The sequence below is a fragment of the Electrona antarctica genome (genome assembly GCF_951216825.1).
Source record: "Electrona antarctica genome assembly, chromosome: 11".
Lineage (NCBI taxonomy): Eukaryota > Metazoa > Chordata > Actinopteri > Myctophiformes > Myctophidae > Electrona > Electrona antarctica.
In genome coordinates, this window is record NC_136792.1 from 621,739 (window position 1) to 649,340 (window position 27,602).

General features: G+C 43.7%; 1 protein-coding gene across 1 annotated transcript; it reads right to left on the minus strand.

Moving 5' to 3' along the window:
• Positions 1 to 2,997: 2,997 nt before the first annotated feature.
• On the minus strand, positions 2,998 to 6,596 carry LOC306932965 (extracellular calcium-sensing receptor-like; the record flags this gene model as incomplete). Its single annotated transcript, XM_079514936.1, has 6 exons — positions 2,998 to 3,911; positions 3,998 to 4,121; positions 4,210 to 4,437; positions 5,500 to 5,769; positions 6,015 to 6,163; positions 6,389 to 6,596. The coding sequence occupies 6 exons, from the start codon at positions 6,594 to 6,596 to the stop codon at positions 2,998 to 3,000; spliced, it is 1,893 nt and encodes a 630-aa protein (XP_079371062.1).
• Between the last annotated feature and the right edge of the window lie 21,006 nt (positions 6,597 to 27,602).

The window sequence follows — 27,602 nt, forward strand, 5'->3', positions numbered from 1 at the left end:
TTAGTAGTTGTATTGACCCAACCTGGGCTATTTCTGGTACGGCTTGCAGGTTAAGCCTGTCTCTCGCTAGAACGAGCTTTTTATAGCCAGAGAGCATTTGAATTGACCTTTTCGGACTTATTAAGGATTTGGTGTCCTGTAATATTAAATTCAAAACATTGAGAGCTTCCTCTAACTCTATTAATGCCATCGGTTCTCTTGTCTCTGAACTAATCAATTTGTTTATTGTGTCAGACAAGTTTGACCATTCTGGTTCCACTTGTGACCACACTGAATCCAGTAACAATTTTCTAATGTTATGGTATTTAGTCGTGCAGTCATGGAGTTCACTATCTACTTGCAAAGCATTTTGTGATAAATTAGCTTCTTTCAATTCTTCGAAATAATCGGTATAGCTATCCGCTAATTTCCCGTAAGCTATTTTGAGTCTACCAAATGTGTCCGCTTTTGCGGTTTTAGGAGTTTTTTGTGACATCAGGCTTATCTCACACTCAGTAGCTAATTTTTCGAATATTGAGAGTGCTTCCTCGCTTTTAACTTTTAACTCGTTGATTAATAAATTAGTCATCTTTGCCGCACCTATCAATTTTATTTGAATCTTTGGGATTTCAGCAAGTGCCATTATTATCACGGTTTTATAGTTGTTATAGCATTGACACAGGGGATTTAGCCAGTTTAGCGTTTACAGTATTCTTTGTTTCTGTTACGGTTCTGGTCTAATTTAAGCTAGGTATTATAGTTAAAAGTGGTTTCACATTTCATTGCTAATAAAACCTGCCTCCCTTATTTACTCAATTTTAGCCTGGTGGTTAGTGCTGTCCTAGCTCCATTTATTCACAAGCCTATTGCATGTGCCTCTTGTGGGGTCACAATTAGCATTTGGGCTTGTCTTTATGACTTCCCCCCACCCCTGCTGATAAGCAGAAGTTAGAGTGGTCACTATCTTGCTCTGCCTGTTTACTCTGCCCCTCCCCCGCTCATGTGGCTAGGTAGAAGTGTTTCAGGTTTCAGTAAGTTAGCTGGGGCAAGGTGGCCATTTTTAAGATGCCATTATGCCCTGTCTGCCTGTTTACTCTGCCCTTCCCCCGCTCATGGCTAGGTTTAGAAGTGTTTCAGAGTAGAATCTTTGGCAGACAATAGGCTAATGGTTTTTAGCACATTAGCTTTACACTGGCGGCCATTTCCACCTGGTTGAAAGCCAGGAGGAAAATGGGAACTATGAAATCCAGCTTCTAGCTTCCACAATCACCCCTGGATCAAATGACATTCAGCTTGCTTGGAATCAGAGGCTGGAATAGACATTGACTTTGGAGTAGTTATTAAAACCCAGAACTTGGATCACATTGTCGCCTGTTATTAGGTTAGCAACCTTTTAGCTTTACAGTAACGCTTTATATCCTACAGTCTGCTGGCTTCTTCCTAGAGCTCTGTGCTAAAACTGGATTTGTAGCTATGTACTGTTTTACGCTGGAGTTACTTTGTTTGTACATGTAGTACAAGGCCTGTGGTTACATCAGGCTTTTTACCATCTATGCTTGAGACTTTTGAGTCTGAAGCTGTGGCGTCTATTAACCGTGCTTTGAACTATTTAGTTACAAGGCTATTTTAGTTACAAGGCTACTGGTTTAATTGTTAGTAAAGTTACCGCGATTAAGTTGATAATTGCACACTAACCTTGCTCATTTGGAGCGTTTGTTTTAGTAAAGTTTACCGCGATTATGATAATAATCGCACCCCATGGTTTTTTACTCCGTTTGGAGTAAAAAGGAACCGTAATATAGTTTTATATTACACCGTATGGTTTTTTACTACGTTTGGAGTAAAAAGGAACCGTAATATAGTTTTATATTACACCGTATGGTTATTTACTACGTTTGGAGTAAAAAGGAACCGTAATATAGTTTTATATTACACCGTATGGTTTTTTACTACGTTTGGAGTAAAAAGGAACCGCAACTAAGTTGATAATTGCACCGTAATGGTTATTTACTACGTTTGGAGTAAAAAGGAACCGTAATATAGTTTTATATTACACCGTATGGTTATTTACTGTTCAGATTTATAGCTATCCACGATTTAACTTGCTAAGTTGATAGCATCATGGTCCATAGCTACACCTACTGAAAGGCCACAACTGCACAAAGAGTATGTCTTTACTCAAACTGTCTAAATAATATAACTCAAGTGTCTTTTATACTTTTATTGTCGTTTAACAAACATACATTTAAACACATGAACTATTTATCTAGGATTGGTTTAAGGGTTAGTTTTAACCCAGTTTAGGTTAGACGTTTAGTTAGTTTTAACTAGTTAGTTAGTTAGGTTCGTTTAGGTTAGTTAGTTAGGTAAATAACCTGCATGAATGAGAGAGAAATACATACATTCGTCGATTACAGGCAGGTTTACACAACACATGGATAACACATTATTCATTGATTATTCATAGTTTGCATTATGTATCAATAATTACCATTGGTCTTATGTGAGCTGTGTTGTTCATCGTACGGTTGGCACGAGGTGTGGACTCTTCTGGATGTTACTAGAATCTGAGCTACTAGAGTCCTCGCAGGGTTTATAAAAACTCTGTTTAGTGGATCCCGCCTTGTGGGCCGGTCTTAAACCAGCTTGGCATCAATTGGCTGCTGAGCTCCTTCCTGTGGTTGGTTTATAGCCAACCTTACTATTGGTTTGAAACCAGGAAGTATTACCTGACATGTGCTTGCCATGAGGTCTGGCATATGGGAGAAGCAGTTTGCTGGTGGCCTCTCTCTTCCCTTGGGAGGGAGCCTTTTCACACCTCAACCCCTACCCCCATTGTTATCTTAGGGACTTCACAGGCGGGGGCCCTTTTTAGGTATGTCTGTGCTAGCAGTAGTCAACACTGGTATAGTACCTATTATTTATTAAACATTAACACATCCCAATATCCTGGATATTTCCACACATATACATGTAAAATACACACAAATAATCTGTTTTGACATTTAATTTGTGATTCTACGTCTTGGTGGCACCTCGACCCATGATGGACTTCTTTGTGTTTTTCTCAGGTTTCAAAAGGATTATATAACACTTTGGTCCAAACAGCGCGAGCAAAATGCCCAAACTAGATGCTAAAATAGCAAACACCTCCACTACATCTGCATATTTGCCAGGAGAGCTGATATATGCTGGTATGAAGGCTATCCACACGGCACAGAATATCAACATGCTGAAAGTAATTAACTTGGCTTCATTGAAATTGTCTGGAAGATTCCTTACCATGAATGCTAGGAGGAAACTGAGGAGTGCTAGTAAGCCAATATAACCTAGTAACACCGCAAAACCAACTGTTGATCCAACATTGCACTCATAGACTATCTTTTCAGAATAGTATTGTGTGTTTTTATGAGGGGTTGGTGAGGCAGACACAAGCCAGACTATGCAGATTATTGCCTGGATTGAAGTAAGAATCAGAACTGTTCCTCTCTGCTGTATAGCACCAAACCACTTCATGATGTCTGCACCACCAGGCTTGGAGGCCTTGAACACAGCCAGCACCACCATAGTCTTTACCAGGATGCAGGAGACACACAGCACAAAGCTGATCCCAAATACTGCATGCCTCAGCTGACAAGTCCAGAGTCTGGGACGGCCAATGAACAGGAGTGTGCACAAGAAACATAGTTTGAGTGAAAGCAATAGTTGGAAGCTGAGTTCTGAGTTGTTGGCGCGGACCATGGGCGTCTCTTTATGATAAACAAAGATCCCCAGGACAATAGCACAGACAAATGTTCCTAGCAGTGAGATGGTTGTTAAGGAGATTCCCAGGTCCTCATGGTAGGACAGGAACTCAATGCTCTTAAGGACACAGTGGTCACGCTGGGGACTGGACCAGAAGTCCTCTGGACACACGGTGCAATCTGTAGAGTCTAACAAATAGGACAAGATTAAAGGGACACACGTATCTTCTTATAACCTTCTGTACATATACTGTAGCTACATTATGTAACCCTACCTGTCTCATTGCTGAACTCTCCCTCAGAACAAGCAATGCAGTCGTAGCAGCAGACAGGTTCTCCTTTCCTTCTGGCCACACGGGTTCCAGGAGAACAGCTCTCACTGCACACCGACCGAGGAGGCTGCAGAGGAAAGTACAAATGATCAGTTTAAATATAAATTTCATTCACATCATGAGCTCAATTAAAAAATTTAGAAAGCTGAAATTACTTTTGCGGATTGAAAGTCCCAGAAGATTCTGTCTTCATCGAGGGTGAATTCTTCATCTCCGGAGGCTGTCATCTTGACCACACCTACATTGTGAAACTTTGTGCTTCCATCAGGGAGCCACGCCCAGTTCAATATATCAAATATTGGTAAAGCATCCCCATTCTCATCAAAGTATACACGATCACCATCAGATGTGGTGAAGTTGACCTTTTCCAGGTAGTAGAGAAGCTAGAAATGGTGATGAGCAGAATCATGAAGAGCAAGAGACTTTAAAAACATACTTAAGGATCGTATTATGTGCCCAAGTCACGCTACACACTATTTGGGGATTTAAGCATTGTGCAAGGGGTGTTCCTGTTGCTGAGTTGCTATCTTCCACCACCAGCCTCATTACTAAATAATGTGCTCTACCCCTTACATTATGCATTGCCTTTGAACAAAACCATATTCATAATGTCACCCACATTTGTTGAGAATTAGGAGTGAGGAAGACTTCTGCATCTTGTGTGACTATTGCATAATGAAGAGAGGCATGACCGCATTGTTAGACAAGAAGACACAGCGGTAAACGTGCATTTTATTTAAAATACGACATTCAGAAGAACATGTAATTACCACCTAACCCCCTATACAGACCACCTTCAGAAGAACATGTGATTACCACCTGCCCCCTATACAGACCACCTTCAGAAGAACATGTGATTACCACCTGCCCCCTATACAGACCACCTTCAGAAGAACATGTGATTACCACCTGCCCCCTATAAAGACCACCTTCAAAAGTCAGCCTCTTCAATGTAGGAGAGAGTGCAAGTGCATTTTTCGGCAGCGGCATCTGCCGCGGAACACCAGCGGCAGTCGGTAGTGTTTCCCGGCGGCATCAGTCTGACACTCTACCCCAAACCCTTACCCTTAACCATAACCGCAAGCACCACGCAACGCATGTCGGACCAAACGCACTGCCGCAGAAGTGAATGGCAGTCGAGTGTCATAATCCCCCAGCACATGCTGCTCATCCACCCCCCCACGGCAGCGCCGCGGCTGTTACCGGCAGTTGCGGCGGCTGGACCGCGGCTGCCGAACGGACCGACAGAGCAGCGGAACGGAGCTGTCATAATCCATCCACCTACTCCGGCAGCTGCCGGTCTAACTTTATAAACCCCACATGGTTTTCTAAGTCTCACCTGCACAACCTAATAATGTGTTGTTCTTTCAAATGTGTTGTTTTTAAATGTGCAAATAAACAATAAATAAGAATAATCCTACAGGTTAACTGAATTAATATCCCACCTGCCATGGCTGTATTGTCTGCAAAGTGGCACAGCTGTGCCCAGGGAAAGGCCCTCTTCCTGGCACACACTGCAACATGTCATGGAGGGCGAGGGCCAGAGAATACACAGCCTTGTACACATTGTACTCTGGCCTGAGGTCAGACACATCCAACAGGGTAGTTTCTGCCAGGTCCTCTTGTCCAGTACACACCCTTCCACCAGCGTCCACCCACTCTGGTGGAAGGGGTGAAAATTTACACTGAAATGTGTGTTCCCAAAACTGCCTCACCTGAAAGAACACAATTCATTCATAAGAATACCTGTAAATACAATGAATCAATGAATGCATTGATTATTCACTTCATTCACAGTTTGCAGATACTACAGTGGTACAATTATACAATGGTGCAAAAAGGATAACACAACATGTCCTAAGGGCTTGTGTCCATTGTGGTCCTGTGTATTCAATTAATTGAGACATTTAAAGACATACCATTACATAAATATACAATCAAATTGAACAAAAATACTTACTATGTTATCCTCATGGTCATTGTCAGGACGTATTTTTAAGAGGAAGTCCTTGAAACCTGGTATCTCTCCACGACGGATGGCAAAACCCAGGGTGCCTCTCAGGTACGGCAGGTAGTGAGGAGCCTGGAGATAACTGTCTCGCCACCAACCTGCAGTGGCAGGTAAGATCCATTGCAGACCTGTCACATTCTGCTGAACCACCTGTTCATCGTTTCGAAAGAAATGAAAGGCATGTCTTTCTTTCAATACATTCTCATTTTAGATTCTTCTAATTACGAATCCCTGAATTAACATCCTCCACAGATGTATCATAACACAAACCTCATCCAAGACATTATACATATAGGTTCCGTATCCAAACATAATGACCACACGAGCTGTGGACGTCTTCATCACAGAGACAATCCTCTGGAGTTTATGCAGGTCATTGTGGAAGGGCAGAGCCTCTGAATAAGCCACACAACCCAGACCAGACTGGTCCAGGCCAGAGTGAAATAATCGGGCTGCGTCACGGCCACCATCATCATCACTGAACAACAGTCCTACCCACGTCCACACGAACCACCTCATAGTCTGGAGCATAGCTCGCACCTTAGTGGACGAACATTGGACGGAAATGTACTTAGGTTAGATCATACAGTACATGGGCAAACGGCGGCACAGGGGCCACATGTGGCCCCGTGTTCACTTATGTGGCCTGCAGGTTAATATTGGAATACTGTTATATTATTGATTTCAGCAGTTACAATTCCAAACATGCAAACATGACCCGCTTTAATTACATCTATAATGGTCAAGATTAGTAGCATAATTACAATTTCAATTGTCTTTTTATGTCCAATGCATTTGAATTTAAGTATACGTTTAATTTAAGTTAACATAAGTATAAATAAATGCATTTGAAATTAAATAAAAATGTTAGGCCTACTTTTCAGGATTCCAATTAATCTTAGCAAAAATAGCAAATAATAATTCAGGAGTCGAAAGAATAGCTAAAATAGAAGATCCCAAACTCAAAACGTGTCGCAGTGCAACGCGTGTTGAGCTAGAATGGAGATAAGATATTTCTACCCAACAGTATATGCAATGTGACCCTCTAGAGTGAGTGTGGAAATATAGTGGCCCTCTGGAGTGAGTGTGGAAATACAGTGGCCCTCTGGAGTGAGTGTGGAAATATAGTGGCCCTCTGGAGTGAGTGTGGAAATACAGTGGCCCTCTGGAGTCAGTTTGGAAATACAGTGGCCCTCTGGATTAAGTGTGGAAATACAGTGGCCCTCTGGCTTGTCAATGTGGAAATACAGTGGCCCTCTCTCTGGAGTGAGTGTGGAACTATAGTGGCTCTCTAGAGTGAGTGTGGAAATACAGTGGCCCTCTGGAGTCAGTGTGGAAATACAGTGGCCCTCTGGAGTGAGTGTGGAAATACAGTGGCCCTCTGGAGTGAGTGTGGAAATACAGTGGCCCTCTGGAGTCAGTTTGGAAATACAGTGGCCCTCTGGATTAAGTGTGGAAATACAGTGGCCATCTGGCTTGTCAGTGTGGAAATACAGTGGCCCTCTCTCTGGAGTGAGTGTGGAACTATAGTGGCCCTCTGGAGTGAGTGTGGAAATATAGTGGCCCTCTGGAGTGAGTGTGGAAATATAGTGCCCCTCTGGAGTGAGTGTAGAAATATAGTGGCCCTCTGGAGTGAGTGTGGAAATATAGTGGCCCTCTGGAGTGAGTGTGGAAATACAGTGGCCCTCTGGAGTGAGTGTGGAAATATAGTGGCCCTCTGGAGTGAGTGTGGAAATACAGTGGCCCTCTGGAGTGAGTGTGGAAATACAGTGGCCCTCTGGATTAAGTGTGGAAATACAGTGGCCCCCTGGCTTGTCAGTGTGGAAATACAGTGGCCCTCTCTCTGGAGTGAGTGTGGAACTATAGTGGCTCTCTGGAGTGAGTGTGGAAATACAGTGGCCCTCTGGAGTCAGTGTGGAAATACAGTGGCCCTCTGGAGTGAGTGTGGAAATACATTGGCCCTCTGGAGTGAGTGTGGAAATACAGTGGCCCTCTGGAGTCAGTTTGGAAATACAGTGGCCCTCTGGATTAAGTGTGGAAATACAGTGGCCATCTGGCTTGTCAGTGTGGAAATACAGTGGCCCTCTCTCTGGAGTGAGTGTGGAACTATAGTGGCCCTCTGGAGTGAGTGTGGAAATATAGTGGCCCTCTGGAGTGAGTGTGGAACTATAGTGGCCCTCTGGAGTGAGTGTGGAACTATAGTGGCCCTCTGGAGTGAGTGTGGAAATACAGTGGCCCTCTGGAGTGAGTGTGGAAATATAGTGCCCCTTTGGAGTGAGTGTAGAAATATAGTGGCCCTCTGGAGTGAGTGTGGAAATATAGTGGCCCTCTGGAGTGAGTGTGGAAATATAGTGCCCCTCTGGAGTGCGTGTAGAAATATTGTGGCCCTCTGGAGTGAGTGTGGAAATATAGTCTCCCTCTGGAGTGTGTGTGGAAATATAGTGGCCCTCTCCTACATCAAAGTTGCCCACCCCATGGGTTCGAGTATTCCAGTTTCTGAAACATGAACTATTAGATACCAACACATCTATTGTTATAGAAGTTCACCTGGAAGACAAAACTTGGCATTGTTCTGAAGAAGGATGGGAACTGAGTCCGGTCGCTCAGACAGGAACAACCAGCATAGTAACTTATCTGGAAAAACAGAATTAAAACAAATACAAAATATCTATTCTGTAACATACTAGATCATAGGTATTCAACAGTGCGTCTGGTACCCTCAGGGCAGTGCTACTCAACCTGCGGCCCCTGCTTAATGTATCTGCGGCCAACAATGAAAATATAATTAGTTCAGTCAGACAACTCACGGATAGATTTACCAATATTTATTACAGAATGAGTAATGAGTGTGCATATGATATTTGACATGGCGTACGGCTCTGCTGGATTTTCTCCCTGCTCGGCACGATTAAGCACCGACATAAAACATTAAGAGCAAGGAGATAGTTCAGTCAGGACAACTCAAGAATGGATGGAATATATATTTATTGAATAACATGAGCAATATATTTATTATGGTTTGGCGATGTATTGGATCTGCTTTTTAGGTACTCAGATCAAGCGCATCAGTCCCGACCATAGGGACTCTTAATCCCCCATACCTAAACAGTAGATCCAAAACGACAGGTGGTAGCTGGGGTGGAGGTGGGTGAGCAGCAGGTTTGTATACAGCAGCACGCTGATACAGCAGCAGGTTTGTATACAGCAGCACGCTGATACGGCAGCAGCAGCAAGCAAGCAAGAGGAGGAATGCAAACCTCCGGTTAAAGTAGCCGGTATGAAGATGGAGTGAGTGTGTGATTGGCTGAGTGAATCATGTGAATGAGAGCGTGATGCTGAGGCGGCCCAATTAACGGCCGGCAGCAACTGCACTGAGGTTCCCTGACTGAACTTGCTCTGCGCATGTCTACGACAGGCACAAATGCTCATATATACAATAAAAACCCCATGAGGGGCTTAAATAACAGAGCCCACCGGTGGTGGTGGGAAAAAACATCACATACAACCAGGAACCATATGCAGAGGAAGGCAGGAAGAGCATGCAGTCTAGTGAGCTTAAGTAGCCCGCCCAATTGGTCAGTTATTTTTTTTAGTTTTGAACAAGATTTTTGTTATTGTATTGTAAAAGGTTGTATGGCCTGATGTCAACTTAGTATTAACCACTTACTTTATCACCTGATAATCTGTTCATTTTATGTTCTCTTCACATTTTGTGAATGAAGCCTCATTTTGGTCTTCAACCAGCCAAAATGTTCATACGTCTCCCCCTTCTCCTCTCCATCTATTGGCTCCCGGTCGCTGCCCCTCCCCCTTATCCGCTCCCTCCATTGGCTCCCGGTCGCTGCCCCTCCCTCCCCCTTCTCTGCTCCCTCTATTGGCTCCCGGTCGCTGTAAGCGTACATAAGGTGATTAATGATAGTTACCTATAAGACAGCCTGTATTGCACTTATTTAATTAACGATAGATCATCCATGTATATGCATAATGTGCTTAGATGCCCAACAAGCAGCTTCTGAAACCGTTTGGTTTATCCTGTCAAAAGCTCAATACGTTTCAATGTAGCATAGGAAGATAGTGGAAATAGCCGACTGTAGCTGGCAATCATTTCCTTAATTGCAAAAATGCACAACACTGTGCCCAGGTTTCTTTTTTAATCTGAACTGGTTATCTGCAGTAAAGACAAACATTTCCAGATGTACAAACATGATTCTTTCCTATATGTGGTGGCGAAAATCCATATACACACTATGGTATTGATTAATTTAATGTAGCCGACTAGTAGATGATACTTAACACTCTAATTACCACCTGTTCTTCACTGACAAACTCATTAGAGACTGCCGACTCATGTAAACCTATTTCAAACTGTGTGAGTTAACTATAGAATAGAGTCCATTTAAGGAATGACCATCTCTTGTTACTCCTGAAACTCTGTATACTGCTGAATGTATAAAATATGTGTGGGACATGTGTGTGGGGAGTGCTGGGGGAAGCTCTGGAGGGAGACACTAGTCTCTCTACGGTGTGATGACATATACAATAAAATAATGGAGTTTGAATCCTGATGGTTGAGTCCTGCTTCTTCCTGATGTTGTTTACTTACTAATAGTAATATCAAAAGCTGCCAGAACAAATAATGTGGAGAGGATGCTGGCCAGAGAGATTCGGATGTGCTGTTTGAGAACTTTACATGTACTTCCATTGGCAATTCAGTAGAATGCAGTGCATTGTCAGAAACAGAACAGTTCAGTAAGGGGGCATTGTCAATGTGTTATATGTAAATGATCCTGAATAGATATTGTTCCTCTGATGGACACTTATTTTCAGTAGCAAAGCAGTAGCATTAACATTAGGCTAAACTAAACCTGCAGGGAAAACGTGCATTTTCAGATTATGTTCTATGTCTTTCAAACGGCAAAAATACCAAATTTAATATTTATCATATTATAGATTTGGAAATAGCCAAGTAAGCAAAATTAAAAAAAATAGGCTATGGTGAAAGGGGATAGGAAACTTACCATGGGCACTCTGTATACACCTAATATTCTAGAGAGGGTAATAGAACTTTTTGAGGTAGTAGGACCCACAATTCCAAGTACTGGAGGCGACCCAACACAGCTCTGATCCAGTGTAAACTGCTGCTCTCTCCCATTGATCAGCGACAACGCTGCAGGGACTGCGACTCCAAGCGTTAAACATGTGTCATAGCAACGGTATCCCAGAGTCACATTGGGGAGCAGGCTGGGGTCTCTGTTGATCTCACTGATGGCAAAAGCCATGATCTGTGGCCCTCTGAACCCTGGAATGTAAAAACTAACACACACAATTACACTGTTACAATTTACAATTTAGGCATTTAGCAGACGCTCTTAATCCAGAGCGATTTACATTAAGCAAGAACAAAAAAGCATGGGAATACATCACATATATAAAATGCATTTATCAAGAAACATGCGTAAGCTAAGAACGTAACTAGAACATATCTATATAATGACACTATACATATAAACTATAGATATACTATACTATGCTGTACATATATACTATTAAGTGCTATGACTACATACAATGCAATTATTGTGCTGTCTACATGACATGCTATAAGTCTGTTTCAAATATCTAAGTCTAAAGAGTCTAAAAAGTGCTGTCTAAGGGGGTAGGGTAAGTGCTATGGGCCATGATGGAGTCTGAAAAGGTGGGTTTTCAGACGGCGGAAGATCGGGAGTGATGCTGCAGTTCTGATTGCAACGGGAAGTGCATTCCACAGTTGCCTCGAATATCATTGCTGTCGGGCAGAAACCATGTATCTCCATATTTAAAACGTTCTGTTTAATAAAATGTAAAACTTTTTTGAAGAAAATATTGAAGTGAAAGTGCTTGTGACTAAATAATAACTACCCTAGATCCATCCAAACACATGTTCTGAGAAGGTTTCCACCCGACAGCCTATATCTTTGTAGAAATATACACATCAACTAATCATGTTTCTATACATCAAAACAAGGTTGGTGTTGTCTTGCTGGCTATTCGTGATACTCACCGACTGCAGGAGGGCTTCTGCTCCTTGGACTGTGTGAACGTCAGCTCAGGGAACACAGAGGAGAAGTGGAATGGAAACAAACCACCCAGAAGCACATCTCCAGCCTTATACATTCCTCCATGATTTAACAGTGCCTGTAACTCACAAGAAGAGGAAGAGGATGAAGACAAAGGAGAGAAGGAAGAGAACATCATAAAGTATGAAAACAGTTGCATGTCTAAAGAAGCCCTCATGACTGTCCTCCTCTGTCTAACAACCCCCCCACCTTCTCCATCCATTGTCCAGTTGTTTTATACACAGTGCAGTGCCGTCCCCTGTGCCTGATGACGACATTACGTAATCTTTCACAACACCGATCTGGGCCTTTAGGCACACACAGAGGCAGGGCTTAACATTTTTAATTTATTTTAATTTATTTTAATTTAATTTAATTTAATTGAAGTAACAATTCACTGAAGTACTGTACTTAAGTTCAATGTTGAGGTATTTGTATTTCACTTGAGCATTTGTCATTTCCAATGCTTTTACTTCTACTCCACTACATCTCCAATCCCAATATTGTACTTTTACTCCTCTACATTTATTTGGAAGCTTTAGTTACTTTGTAGATTTTGATTATTATTACAAAACATACATTAACCACTTCAGCCTTATATACATTTCGGCCATCTGAAAATAGTCAGTGGCAGGTTGCTGGTCAGAGGAAGGTTGCCGGTCAGAGGCAGGTTGCCGGTCAGAGGCAGGTTGCCGGTCAGAGGCAGGTTGCCGGTCAGTGGCAGGTTGCCGGTCAGTGGCAGGTTGCCGGTCAGAGGCAGGTTGCCGGTCAGTGGCAGATTGCCGGTCAGTGGCAGGTTGCCGGTCAGAGGCAGGTTGCCGTTCAGTGGCAGGTTGCCGGTCAGTGGCAGGTTGCTGGTCAGCGGCAGGTTGCCGGTCAGTGGCAGGTTGCCGGTCAGTGGCAGGTTGCCGGTCAGTGGCACCTGGAAAATGTGGGCACCATAAAAACTGTTCAGCTCTGAAGTTGTTAATCAGAGCAGTGGTCAGTCCTCCCCACTTCTCAGGTGGCCACTCCTGATTACCACTGAAGTGTGAGGGAAAACAAGAGTAAAGCCCAAGGCATCTTCAACTCACCAGTTGTGTCCCAAATGACAGTCCCTTAGTTGAGTGATGTCATGCATGCAGGCACGCACGCACGCACGCACACACACACACACACACACACACACACACACACACACACACACACACACACACACACACACACACAATGATGTTATTTAATTAACCCAGGCCTTAGAGGCAATTTAAATAACACACGGTTGAAACATTGCAATAACACCAATTAAATATCACATGGTTAGCTGATCTTATCGTTTATTGTTTATTTGACAAGACTGTCAATAGCGTAAGTTTAATGCCTTTAATCCTGATGTCCAGTTTCCCTGTCTACAATGATGTGACATGAAGAGTGTTTGTGTGTTTGTGCAGTCACTAGGCTAGGTTTTGTGACCTGCAATGTGTGTGTGTGTGTGTGCGCGTGCGTGCGTGAATGCATGCGTGCGTGCATACATTACATAAATTACACAGATACTGTGTAAAATACTATATAAAATGCATTCACATAAACACAGCAACAGTGATCATCAACAGTGGGTGTCGGGATATTTATGGATCTGCGAGATTTATTCTCAGACATTGGAGTAAAAAATATACTGGGTCAAATTGATTGATCAAGGTGTAGTTCTCTACTGGAACAACTGTAGAGTGCTGTGGGTCTCTGGGCCACATTCCAATGCATCCAATAGTATGTAACCGGTGAATGGGGGTTTGCGACCTCTTATCACCTTCCTGTCGTAAGAGAGGCCATTTATGACACCTCCCAGAGGAGTGTGAATAGTAGGACATGTCAATGCAGGAGGAAGTAACTATCTTTAATTCACCTCCCAGAGGAGTGTGAATAGTAGGACATGTCAATGCAGGATGAAGTAACTATCTTTAATTCCTTTCAATTGAGTAATGTGTTCTAATAACCCATCATATATTGGGTTGGTAAAAAGCCTAAATGATAAATATCTGTAATAATCTAACAGTTTAATCTAGCCTAAGGTCAGCAGTGCAGCACAGGAAGCTGGCTGCACTGGTAACCTCTCTCACAGAGAGGAAGGCAGAAAGAATGGTGGCTTTCCATTGGCTTAGACATGTGCAATGGGAGGGATCCTAGAGTTCTCTGGGTGTTTAATATACTGACAGAGACAATGATATCCCCAGATTCAATCACCATACCATCGTAACATGACGCAAGAAGCCAGCAGAGGCCAGCGGTAATTTAAATGCTATATATAATTGTGCATTATTAATAACTTGTATTGTTTAATCAGAAGGGTAATTTAACGTATATACTTTGTCCTTTTCTCCCTCTGTTTTATCCTCTTAACGTAGATTTAAAACCACTTAGTGATACACATATCACTGAACTAAGTCTGCATTACAACAAGGAAGCTAAGTTGTACCAAGATCTGATAGTCCTGAGACAGGGCCGATTATGGTCAGCTTAGAGTGTTTAATAGTAGCTATAATTCCTAACCATCAGAGCAGGGTAGAACCAGACCAATAGGACAAGCTCCAGGGTACTGAATTCATCTTGTGTTGGGGGAAGTGTGAACAGAACGTGTGAATGTATGTTATATGTGTTTGATTAATAATGAATTAATAAAAACCCTATAGATAGCACGTTTGAGTTCGTCAAAGATAAGCTATTATTGGGACATTTAGTTTACAACTGTGCGTATTAGTCTCTAACAATCTGCTTGTATCTTGGGCTGGTCGGAGCCAGGCTCACATCGCCAAATAACCGAACAGTGGGGACAAGGTGAACTATTTAAACATTTTCTTATTTAAAATGTCCACAGCAGTATTAGCACAAACAAAGTTTTGTAACCCTTCTTTTTAGCTAATTTTGCCCTAAGCCTCCTGCCCGATGGCAACAAGTCCATGTCCTACTCTCTCTCTCTCTCCTCTCCCCCCTCACAGCCCCTCCCTACCCACATGATTTCCTCACGTCACAATCTTCGCTCACTTTCCTCCACTGATCTTTCCTCTTCTGTTCTCTCTGCTCTCCCTGCCCCTGAATCCTTTGCTCTTCTATCCCCTGATACCGCCACAGATCTTCTTTTCTCTACTCTATCCTCTTCTCTCGACCATCTCTGTCCCCTCACCACCAGGCCTGCACGCCAAACTCCACCTGCCCCCTGGTTGTCGGACTCAGTGCGGACTGAGAGACGGAGCCTGAGAGCGGCTGAGCGCAAATGGAGAAATGGCAACCTCCTGGAGGACCTTCTCACCTTCCAATCTCTCATTTCTACTTTTTCCTCCTCTCTATCAGCTGCTAAAGCTGCTTTTTTCTGCACTAAAATTCAGGCTTCTGCTTCCAACCCTAAAAAACTCTTTGAAACTTTCTCCTCTCTCCTACAACCACCACCCCCTCCTCCCTCCTCGTCCCTCCTCCCTGACGATTTCGCCAACTTCTTTGACAAGAAGGTGAACGATATCCGATCCTCCTTCCCTCCTCCCCCGGCTGGTGCCCTGCGCACTACCCACACCCGTCTGCCTGCCAACCCCCCCTCTCTACCTTCATCTACTCCTCTTCCCCCCCCCCATCCCCTCTCTATCCCACTTCTCTCCCCTCTCCCCTAACGAGGTCCTTCTCCTTGTTACCTCTAGTCGCCCCACCTCATGCTCTCTGGACCCGGTCCCATCCACTCTGTTGCAGTCTATTGCACCTGAACTTCTTCCCTTCTTAACCCACCTTATTAACACCTCTCTGACATCTGGCTACTTTCCCTCTACTTTCAAGACTGCCAGAGTCACCCCCCTCCTGAAGAAACCGACACTTGACCCCTCTGAGATCAAGAACTACAGACCGGTTTCCCTTCTATCCTTCCTATCTAAAACTCTCGAACGTGCTGTCTTTAAACAACTGTCCTCCTATCTCCACCAGAACAACCTCCTGGACTCCAACCAGTCTGGGTTCAAAGTGGGTCACTCGACAGAGACTGCCCTGCTGGCAGTGACGGAGTCGCTCCATGCCGCTAGAGCGAACTCTCTCTCCTCCGTCCTGATACTCCTGGACCTGTCTGCAGCGTTCGACACGGTGAACCATCAGATCCTCCTCTCCACCCTCGAGGGGATGGGTGTCTCAGGCTCTGCACTCTCCCTGTTTGCATCCTACCTGACAGGTCGCTCCTACCAGGTGATGCTGAGAGGGTCTGTGTAGAACCACACAGGCTCACAACTGGGGTTCCCCAAGGCTCGGTTCTGGGTCCTCTTCTTTTCTCTCTCTACACTACATCTCTGGGTGCTGTCATCCACTCCCATGGCTTTTCCTACCACTGCTATGCCGATGACACCCAGCTGATCCTCTCATTCCCTCCCTCTGATACCCAAGTGGAGGCACGCATTGCTGCTTGTCTGGCTGACATCTCGGAGTGGATGTCGACAAACCACCTGAAGCTCAACCTGGACAAGACCGAGCTGATGTTCCTCCCGGGGAAGGGCTGTCCGCACCGAGACATGGCCATCACCATTGATAATGCTGTGGTGACCTCAACTCGGACTGCGAAGAATCTGGGTGTGACCCTGGACGATCAACTGACGTTCTCGGCAAACATCGCATCAGTGACAAGGTCCTGCAGATTCCTCCTCTACAACATCAGGAGGATTCGCCCCTTCCTCACGGAGAAGGCAGCCCAGGTGCTCATCCAGGCTCTCGTCATCTCCCGCCTGGACTACTGCAACTCCCTCCTTGCTGGTGCTCCGGCATCTGCCATCAGACCTCTGGAGCTTGTTCAGAAAGCTGCGGCTCGTCTGGTGTTCAACCGCCCCAAGTTCTCCCACACAACCATCCTTCTCCGTTCTCTACACTGGCTCCCCGTAGCGGCTCGCATCCAGTTCAAAACCCTGGTGTTAGCCTATAGGGCAGTGAAAGGAACAGCTCCTTCCTACCTCCGGGCTATCAAATCAAATCAAATCAAAGTTTATTTGTATAGCACATTTACATTGACCGAAGACAAACCAAAGTGCTGAACAGGAGCATGTAAAACAAGAACAGAGCAACAACAAGAGCATGTAAAGAAAAGAAAAACAAAACAAAACAAAAACAAAGCAACAAGTGAGACCGGAAGTATAAACAGACATGGTATAAGAAGGGTACGAGTTTTCAGGCAACATTAAAAGCCAGGGAGAAAAAGTGGGTCTTTAGGAGAGATTTAAAAACACCCAGGGACTGGGCAGAACGAATGGGAAGGGGCAGGGCATTCCACAGTGTGGGACCGGCCACAGAGAAGGCTCGGTCACCTCTAGTGACACATGAGGTTCCAGGCACAATCAAACGCAGTTGGTCAGCTGACCTCAAGGGTCTGGCTGGGACGTATGTTTTAATGAGCTCGCAGAGGTAAGGGGGGGCATGCCCATTTTGGGCTTTGAAGACAAACAATAATAATTTAAAATCTATTCTAAAGCGAACTGGGAGCCAGTGTAGGGAAGCAAGGACAGGTGTAATATGATCACGCTTTTTCTTTCCGGTAAGGAGGCGGGCAGCAGCATTTTGGACGAGTTGTAGGCGTCTGATAGCAGATTGATCGATTCCAAAGTACAGGGCATTGCAGTAGTCAATCCGCGAGGAAATGAAGGCATGGACAACTTTCTCTAGGTCTGAGGGAGGTAGATAGGCCTTGATCTTGGCCAGCAGCCTTAGTTGGAAAAAGCTAGCTTTGACAACGGCACTAATCTGTTTATCAAATTTAAATTTGTTGTCAAAGAGCACTCCTAGATTTTTAACAAAGGGGCGAGTGTTGATGCTGAGTGGGCCAAGGTCAGCGTTGGGATAGCTTGGGGCATGATCGAAAACCAGCACCTCAGTCTTTCCCTCGTTTAGTGTTAAAAAATTTGAGGCCATCCAAGCCTTAATATCTGAGAGACAGTCCAACAATGGTTTAGTTGAATCACTGGTTTTTGTGTTTAAGGGTAAATAAAGCTGTACATCGTCGGCATAGCAATGGAAAGTCATATTATGTTTTTTAATGATTGTCCCTAATGGCAGAATATACAATAAAAACAGAAGAGGGCCGAGAATGGAGCCCTGGGGGACGCCACAGTTAAGGGGGGCAGGACTAGAGGAAAGTTCACCAAGCTTGACTGTAAAGCTCCTGTCGGTGAGGTAGGACTTGAACCACTGCAGAGCAATGTCAGTGATGCCGATGTAATGTTCTAGTCTGGATAGCAGGGTTGGGTGGTCAACAGTGTCAAATGCCGCTGTCAGGTCCAGGAGCACCAAGGCAGCGGGGGAACCAGTGTCAGCAGTTAAAAGTAAATCATTGAAAACTCTGAGGAGGGCTGTTTCAGTGCTGTGGCCTGTCCTAAAGCCTGACTGAAAGGTTTCATGGATGCCGTGGGTAGTTAGAAATGATTGCAACTGGGTATAAACTAACTTTTCGAGAACCTTGGATAGAAATGGGAGTTGTGAAATGGGTCTAAAATTTGAAAGAACGGAAGGGTCAAGATTCTTTTTTTTTAAAAGAGGCTGAACCTCTGCATGTTTAAAAGCAGCAGGGACATGACCAGAACTGAGACTGGCATTCATACATATTAATACACTGTTACCAACAGAGTCAAAAACATCTTTGAGAAGATGAGACGGGATGACATCAGAGGCACATTTAGTAGGACGCAACTGCATTACAATGTCTGTAAGCAGGGTAAGAGAAACAGGCTCGAAATTACTAAAGGTGGCACTTAAGGTTGATGAGATGGGGACAACAGCAGCGGGTGAGTGAGCTGCCCTGAGGGCAGTTATCTTATCAGTAAAAAATGTTAAGAAATCTTGGCATAGGGTGAGGGAAGGTACGATGGGGGAGACATCTCTAGGATTAATAATTGAATTGAGGATACTGAAAAGAACCTGGGGTTTCTTGCTGTTTTTGGAGACCAGGTCTGATATAAATCTGGTTTTAGCAGCTTTGACCGCTTCCTGGTATTCTGACAGGCACCCGCGAAGGATATCAAGAGAGACATGGAGTCCATCTTTTTTCCATTTCCGCTCAGCGCGTCTGCAGACGCATCTGAGGGCACGTGTAGAGCTGTTTAGCCAGGGCTCTGAGAGTGCCTTGGCGCTTTTTGTTTGCAGTCTAAAGGGGGCCACTGAGTTCAGGATCATGGTGCATGTGGAGTTAAACATATCAAAAAGTTCATCAGCACTGGAGGTGCAGTGATCAATTGGGGAATTTAAAATGGAGTTGTTGAACTGAAGTGAAAACCGGGAAGCAGTCTCAGGCGTGAGTGAGCGCTGGCGACGAGCAGGGGCCTGGGGTTTGACAGATGAGCAGGGAATTGAAACATTGAACAGAACAGGGAAATGGTCGGAGATGCGGAAAGATGAGCGGATCTCACTAACAGAGACAGAAAGACCATGTGATAAAATTAAATCTAAGGTGTGCCCCTTTTCGTGTGTCGGGCCACTTACCGATTGGACTAAATTAAAAGAATCGAGAAGATTACTAAAGCTCTTGACTAATGGGCGGGACTCACAACAAAGATGGACGTTAAAATCACCCGTAATCAGACAGTGATCATATTTAACCATTATGCCTGATAAAAAATCACCAAAGTCATGGATGAAGCTAGCATTATATTTGGGCGGACGATAAACTATTGCACAAAACACAGGAGATGACAAATTCAACTGAAATTGCTGAAGCTCAAAGCTAGGATAGCTGACCTCACATTGGGTCAGTTGACACTGTAGGTTGGACCGGAACACAGAGGCTAGGCCACCTCCAGTGCTGGTCGTTCGGGGGGAGCTAAAAAACGAACAGTCAGGGGGGAGGAGGTCGGAGAACGGTGTACAATCACCAACCTGCAACCAGGTCTCAGTCAGGAACATAATGTCCAAATTATTGGATTTAAAAAAGTCATTAAGAATAAAGCCTTTATGCACTAAGGACCTGACATTTAATAAAGCCATAGAAAGAACAATTGGCATGGGTAAAGATGCAAGAGGCATGGGGCATGGAGGGATTGATGTTAGATGTGATGGTACTGCAGGACCCTTGAGATAATTACTGTTTAACCTGGGAGTAATTCTAACAGGGATAGAATGTGCGTGTAAATATAAATTAATTGGGCTCATAACTGGAATATGAAAGGTACGAGGGCCAGTTGAACAGCAGGGGGGCTAGCGGTACATGATGTGGGGAGTGAGAGGGCTGTAGAAGAAGACAGTGGCTGACCGGAAGTGACGTATGTTGTTGTTGTGGGCTTACAGCCATGTGGATCGACAGGTGAAGAAGAAGTAGAAGGTCCGTGCCCAGTGGAAGAAGGGCTAGGAAAACGAAACTGAGTGGAACTAATATGCTGGGACTGGGGGCCAGGACCGGGGGGATGTCAATAACTGACGGACGAGGTGTCTGACAGATGCGCAACGTGATGTCGAATGTGATGATCTATGTTGGCCGCTAGTGCTTGGCAGCCCCATGTATTTGGATGGAGCCCGTCACGACTGAAAAAGGAGGAGCGCTGCCAGAACAAATTAAAGTTATCGATGAAATTAAAATCGTGAGTGTGACACAGGCGCTTAAGCCATGTGTTAAAGCTGTCGATCCTGCTAAAGCGCTCGTAGCCACCGCTATGGTCGATGCCTACACCCCTGCCTGACCACTTCGGTCTGCCACCTCGGGGCGACTGATTGCCTCGTCACTCAAGGGTCCTTCTGGCCGATCCACACGGTCACGACTCTTTTCTGTTCTGGCCCCACAGTGGTGGAATGAACTTCCCACTGATGTTAGGACAGCAGAGTCACTGCCCATATTTCGCCGCAGGTTGAAAACCCACCTCTTCAGGAAACACTACCCTTCCTCTCTGCCTGACCTACTTGTTGTTAACTAGTTGTACGAACGCTTGTTTTCTATTGTTGTATTGTTTATTGGATCTTGTTTAGTCGATACACTTAATTGTTTTAGCTCATGCTCATTTGATTTAGCTATTTTGTCTCATCTGTTTAAGGAAATAGGTAGCTGATATATTGCACTTTTACCTTAGCGCTAGGTATACTCTTGGTTGCTTGTTTTTGCAGAAAATGCACTAAAGACTTCTGGTGATTAGTAGTTTTTGTTCCCTACCTATGTTGAATACACTTATTGTAAGTCGCTTTGGATAAAAGCGTCTGCTAAATGACTGTAATGTAATGTAATGTCAAATTCAGAGCGAAGAGGGTGGGTAGAATCATTGTAAATCTGAATTGCTTTTTTGGTTATGGAGTGGTTGTATATGTCCTGAAGTTGCAATGGTTTGTCTCCAATGATCTTACTTGCCTGGTTGACTACCTGGGTGAGCTTGTTTTTATCTCTAACTGAGAGATTCCCAAACCAGGACACGATGTTAAAAGTGAGAACACTCAGTGAGTGATCTATAGACCATGGTCAGCGTGTATTTACTAGCAGTAAAACGTATCAGTTTCCTGAGAAGATAAAGCCGCTGCCTTGCCTTTTTGTAGATGTTATCAGCATTGGTCTGAAAGGTGAGTTTATTGTCTATGGTCGTTCCCAGATATTTAAAGTCACTGACCTGCTCCACTTCCTCCCCACTCATAGTAGCAGGCCTAAAGATGGACCCTGAACCCTCTGCTCCTGCCCCCCCTCCCAAACACAGCTCCTTGGTCTTAGTGACATTAAGGTCAAACCAGGTGGCAATACGGTCAATGTGCTGGGAGTAGGAGGGACGGGAAACGTCCTGCAGGCAGGCAACCAAGGCCATGTCATCAGCGTACTTTATGAGAGAGAACTCTTTGTTGTTGTATTTCAACTCATTTGTGTATAGGGAAAATAACAGAGGGGATAAAACGCACCCCTGTGGAACGCCAGTGTTTAGGACAAGGCAGTCAGACAGAGTGTTATTAATACAGACTCGTTGGGGTCTCTCTCTCAGAAACTCCCTAATACACAGAATTACATTACTACTGACGTTCAGGTCACACAGGCGTTTTAGGAGAAGATGGGGTTGGACCGTATTCAAAGCAGAGGAGAAGTCCATAAAACGGACACAGACGTGTTAGGCTTGTCTAAGTGACTATGTATTTTATGATCCAATAAAGTTAGAGTGGCAACCACTCAAAAAGAAGATATCCACTAGGTGGCGCCACCGCACTTAATTCGGTTGCCTTTTGACTCGCAATGTTTTCTCATGCTGCCAATAAAGCCCTGAATTGATTTGTATTGAGAACAGAACGGACAGGACAGGACAGGACAGGACAGGACAGGACAGGACAGGACAGGACAGGACAGAACGCTGAAATGACAACTTCACATTGTAAATTGTTAATAGGCCTATACAGTACCAGTAAGACACCTGAGGGAGTACAGGTGTGTTATTAGGCCTATACAGTACCAGTAAGACACCTGAGGGAGTACAGGTGTGTTAATAGGCCTATACAGTACCAGTAAGACACCTGAGGGAGTACAGGTGTGTTAATAGGCCTATACAGTACCAGTAAGACACCTGAGGGAGTACAGGTGTGTTAATAGGCCTATACAGTACCAGTAAGACACCTGAGGGAGTACAGGTGTGTTAATAGGCCTATACAGTACCAGTAAGACACCTGAGGGAGTACAGGTGTGTTAATAGGCCTATACAGTACCAGTAAGACACCTGAGGGAGTACAGGTGTGTTAATAGGCCTATACAGTACCAGTAAGACACCTGAGGGAGTACAGGTGTGTTAATAGGCCTATACAGTACCAGTAAGACACCTGAGGGCGTACAGGTGTGTACAGGGTACAGGGTTTGATGAGGTCAGATCAACACATGGAATGTCAGAACAGGTCAGCTCCATATATGGAGATCTAAGGGTGGCAGTGGGGGCACAGGGTTTGATGAGGGAGGGCCCAGTTAGGGCCGGGACTTAATTTTCGGGCCTGTTAACAACTCTAGTTTTCGCCGGCTGCACTAATTACTTTGGGGCAGGCCCTTCTAGAGTTTAAATGGACAGGTATCAGTCAAAAGGGAGACATCGAAGAGGAAGGACGGATGGGCAAGGATCAACATATTGAATGTCAGAACAGGTTCTGACATATATCCATATATTAATATTGATGACATCAGGGATCTCCATATATGGGCTTATTTGTGACAGCAGGTCACATTTACTATATGATCCTGATTTACTATCATACCTGATGATGTCATAGTGATGTCACGAGACCTGGGCAGAATATAATGGGATTTCCCCATGTATGGGGATTTTGAGTACACTGACAGACAAAAAAACGCACAATTCCATAGTTCACTTCGAACCATTGACATCATCGTTTTTTTTTTAAACAATATTTTAGATTTGTATTATCGTGAGAACGATGGCTTCCATTTTCACATTGCAACTTTTCAGGACTAGAAAACCTGCATTTTCTATTAGCTTGGATTCCCCATCGATGAAGTCACTGGTGGACGGGTTTCTGAACTGCCCACAGCCCTCTTATGAACACAGACATAGTAGAAAAACATGGTGCCATTTTATCATGATTATCAGCAAGGATTACAGCTTGTATAAAATAGCCTCCACTATCTGGGTACACATCTGTGAGAACTGTAGCACTTTGAGATTTTGACGAATATAAAGTGCGTTATAAATACAAACCATTATTATTATTATTAATGGCTAAGTTATAGAATATAGACTAAAAAGGAAAGAGGCTGCACAGCTCGTAGTCACGATGCCATAAAATGTATTTTTCCAACGTTTCGGCAACAAGTTGCCTTCTTCAGGGTATCCCCTAAGTAAGTTATAGAATATAAACACAATCAAAAGCAAGACAAGTACCTGTTCTATAGACTATGATTTATTAACTCATTATAGCTAAACGGCATCAGCATGTGAGTCATGCCAATTTCATTACAATGCACAAATTACAAATTACAAAGCGGCTTATCCCAAATGTGGTGAGAACAGTAGGCCTATCGTCACCGAACTGAATATTACTGTTATATACATTTTGTTCAATGTTCAATCTTCACATGTATTAATTAAATAATCGCCTAATCGCAATTATTTAAGATAATCACAATATTTTTTGCATAATCATCAATTGTTTCCATGTTGAAAAATATCCAATATCTCTTGTATGTTTTGAAATATGTTTTTGACAATATTAATCAAAGCAGCTTTAATCCATTGAAACCAGAGGCCTTCACAAAGTAATGCTGTTTGACACAAAGGCTATATTTGCCAATTTAAAACCGATACATAATTTGCCTCTTACTGTACATACTTAGCCCATTTACCGCTACCATTAATCCATCTCTTGATCGCGTACTGCCAGGGTTTTATCGCGCGTGACACTTACTTTGAATATCCAAATATCCGTAATTCTGTGTTCCTGTGACAAACTGATGTGTGTGGTGTCTTCACCGGTTGTTGTTCTCTCGGTCGATGGTGGTATCACAGCGCCTGCTACAGGCTGTTGAAAACGCTTGTCTGGCCCAGATTCTGTCCCCGCAATGTCGTTTTTGAGATACAGTGGTTTTAATGCAGGGCTTAGAATGGAAGTGGATGCGCGCGCATCTTCAAAATGGCCGGTTGTGTGTTGTGTTGTTGTCCCAGAATATCGTTAGCGGTAGCAAGATCAGCTACCGATCGAAACAGATCAAAAAGCGATTAAACAATTATTCAAACCAGAGAAAGCTGTGTTTAGCGTAGAGGTTCTAAAGAATAGGTTCTCGTGTTCCATGTGAATGGCGCTAAATCGGTTAGTATTTTGACCCACATATAATGGAGAGGTGCACATGGTTTATTGTCAATATAGCTCTAACATCAACAAACAGTCTCTAAGGGAGGGTAATCAACTTCTCCTTTATCCCAGATAATAGATGTTTGTATCTCTGACTAGATGTAGTTTAATATGGTAGAAAACGGACTCTATTACTAACAAGGTTATCAGCTATATATTTCACATTACAAAATATATATATTCTTTTCCAGTTCATTATTTTTTTACATCTTTCTAGCATTCTGTGGTTGTCACACTTTACTATAGGTAGAAGACACCTAATTTGAGAACTCGGAAGAGCAGTAGCTAATATTCACGCCAATCATACTTTAGGACTACAGAGTGTATTTATAACTTTTATTATCAATTCATTGGTTTCAACAAACATTTAGTTAACACATCTATAAATGGCTTATCTGCACAGACTGCCTGGTTTTAGATAAGTATGGTAACAGATTAATTGAGCTATTAAAGACAGTGAAAAGTGTCTATCATAACCAATTATAGTAGTCTTAATTGACAGATGTTAGTGTCAGATATGGCTTAGTGGCATAGATTATATGCTGGTGGCATAGGCATAGTTATATGCTGGTGGCATAGATTTTAAACCTGAAATAGATATAGAAACACAAGAATATACATTGTTACATTCCCATAATACGTTCTAATCATTTGTATTTAACAGAGATAGTAGGCAGAGTATAAACAGTAATTACCAGATCCCCATCCGAGTCTCTCTTCTCCGTTCCTGGAGAGGTATGGATTCATTCCTTGGTTGCTGAATCTAACTTACTGAAACTGGCGCAAGGCCTTTTAAAACCTCTGTTTCCTTAGAGCTGCCCTGTGGGCAGGTTCACATCAGCTAACATTCAATTGGCTGCTGAGCACTGTGGCAACAGTCCTTAACCTTACTATTGGTTGAGAGATCAGGAAGTACATTTCCCACTGACATGTGCTAGCCATGAGGTCTGGCAAGGGAGAAGCATGCTGGAGGGAGAAGTGGTTGAGGAACTCTTGTTTACACAACTGCTAGCTGTTCACCCCTTATCAGCACCCCCACTGTGTCTGAGGCATTTTGTAGAGAGGAAGCCTGGTGCTTGCTCCGTTTTATGGCAAGCACTATCCCATTTCACTTCTCTTACCTTAGTGGTAACTGAACACTATTGGCAAGTTGTACAGTGCACATTTATTAATAGAAACCAAACGCTGATTACCATATCCAGCGGAACACCTCCCGCCAAAACTAATCTATAACTTATAGAGTGGTTTTCTGATATCCGTTATGCCGGTTTGGTTCAACACATAATTGACTATATGTGCCGGGAGAGGGTTCGATAAACACAAAATTATAATTATTTACAACATGCCTTGAACTGACTGTCACGAAGAATTATAAGATTGTTCTTTGTTTTATCTTTTGGTGTTCTTCAGAATTATATTAAGGTTTCTGTTTTGTTTCCTTGTAATTGTAATTCTGTTTTAATTTGATTCCACTTCGAACAAATTCACTTCGAACAAATTCATTGATTTGTGATATCTTCGTGGATCACTATTTAATTTGTTACATTATCTAACATCCCATACTGTTAAATAAAGTCAACCTGTTAAGATTATTACTTTTTAGAGAAGCAGGTTTTCCTGCCATTTATTGCAACCTAACAGGATGATAAGAGCAAGCTCTCTCCTGTTTGAGCAGATTGGAGATAAGATAAGATCACAAGGCGTTCTGGTTAACTTTTACAGCATTATCAAATACCTTTAATTTCGTGAGTTTAGTAACTCATGTGTAATTTTAGCATGGCACTTCTATTTGGTCACCTTAAAGGTTTTTTAGGCAACGATTTCAAACTGGCCTGCAAACTTAACTTGATTTGCTCTTGGTTTAGGCAAATGTTTTTCAAATTGTTCTCTTCCCACCGTAACTGTATTGGGATAAAGAGGATTTTGACCCTTAATCAATTTGAACAATTTTTAAATGTTAATTGTAACACAAAAGGTCATCACATTTCAGAAACTGATACCAAACACTTTATGACCCTGTCAATGACAGGATGTTGTCAGTTTGTGTGTGTGGCAACTAGGTGTCACAATTTACACCTTCCATCCAGGCTTTTCCCTTGCTGGAAAGGAAGAGGTTAACATGGTATAACCAAACATAATTTACCCCAGGACTTATGAGTTACTTTGTACACTTTTTGGCTTGTACTCGTCAACCGGGGAATTTTCTTGGTACCTGTTAATTTTGTTAAACAAATCACACAACTGTTTAAAACACAACACAGATTTTCCCATTGTCTCTTACTGACATTTTGCAATGGGTCCCACTTCGTTTTGCTGGACAAGTCACTTTGTCAGCCTGGTGGCCTGGCCCCCCTCCATGTGTTAGGGGGGGGGTGTGTGTGTGTGTGTGTGTGTGTGTGTGCATTCGGAGGACTTCCTGCCTTGCGCTTCTTCCATTTGCTGGAGGGGGGGTTGTTGTGTGTGCGCGTGTGCGCGCGTTCGCATTCGGACTTCCTGCCTTGCGTTTGGAGGGGGGGGGGGGGGGGGGGTTTGCTCTGTGTGTGCGCGCTCCCCCAATCCTTGTGGTGGCCAACTCCCCTTCGTTGGGGGGAGCTGGTGTGTGTCCTGGCCCCCCTCCCTGTGTTAGGGGGGGGGGGGGGGGGGGGGGGAGGCATGTGTGTGTGTGCGTTCG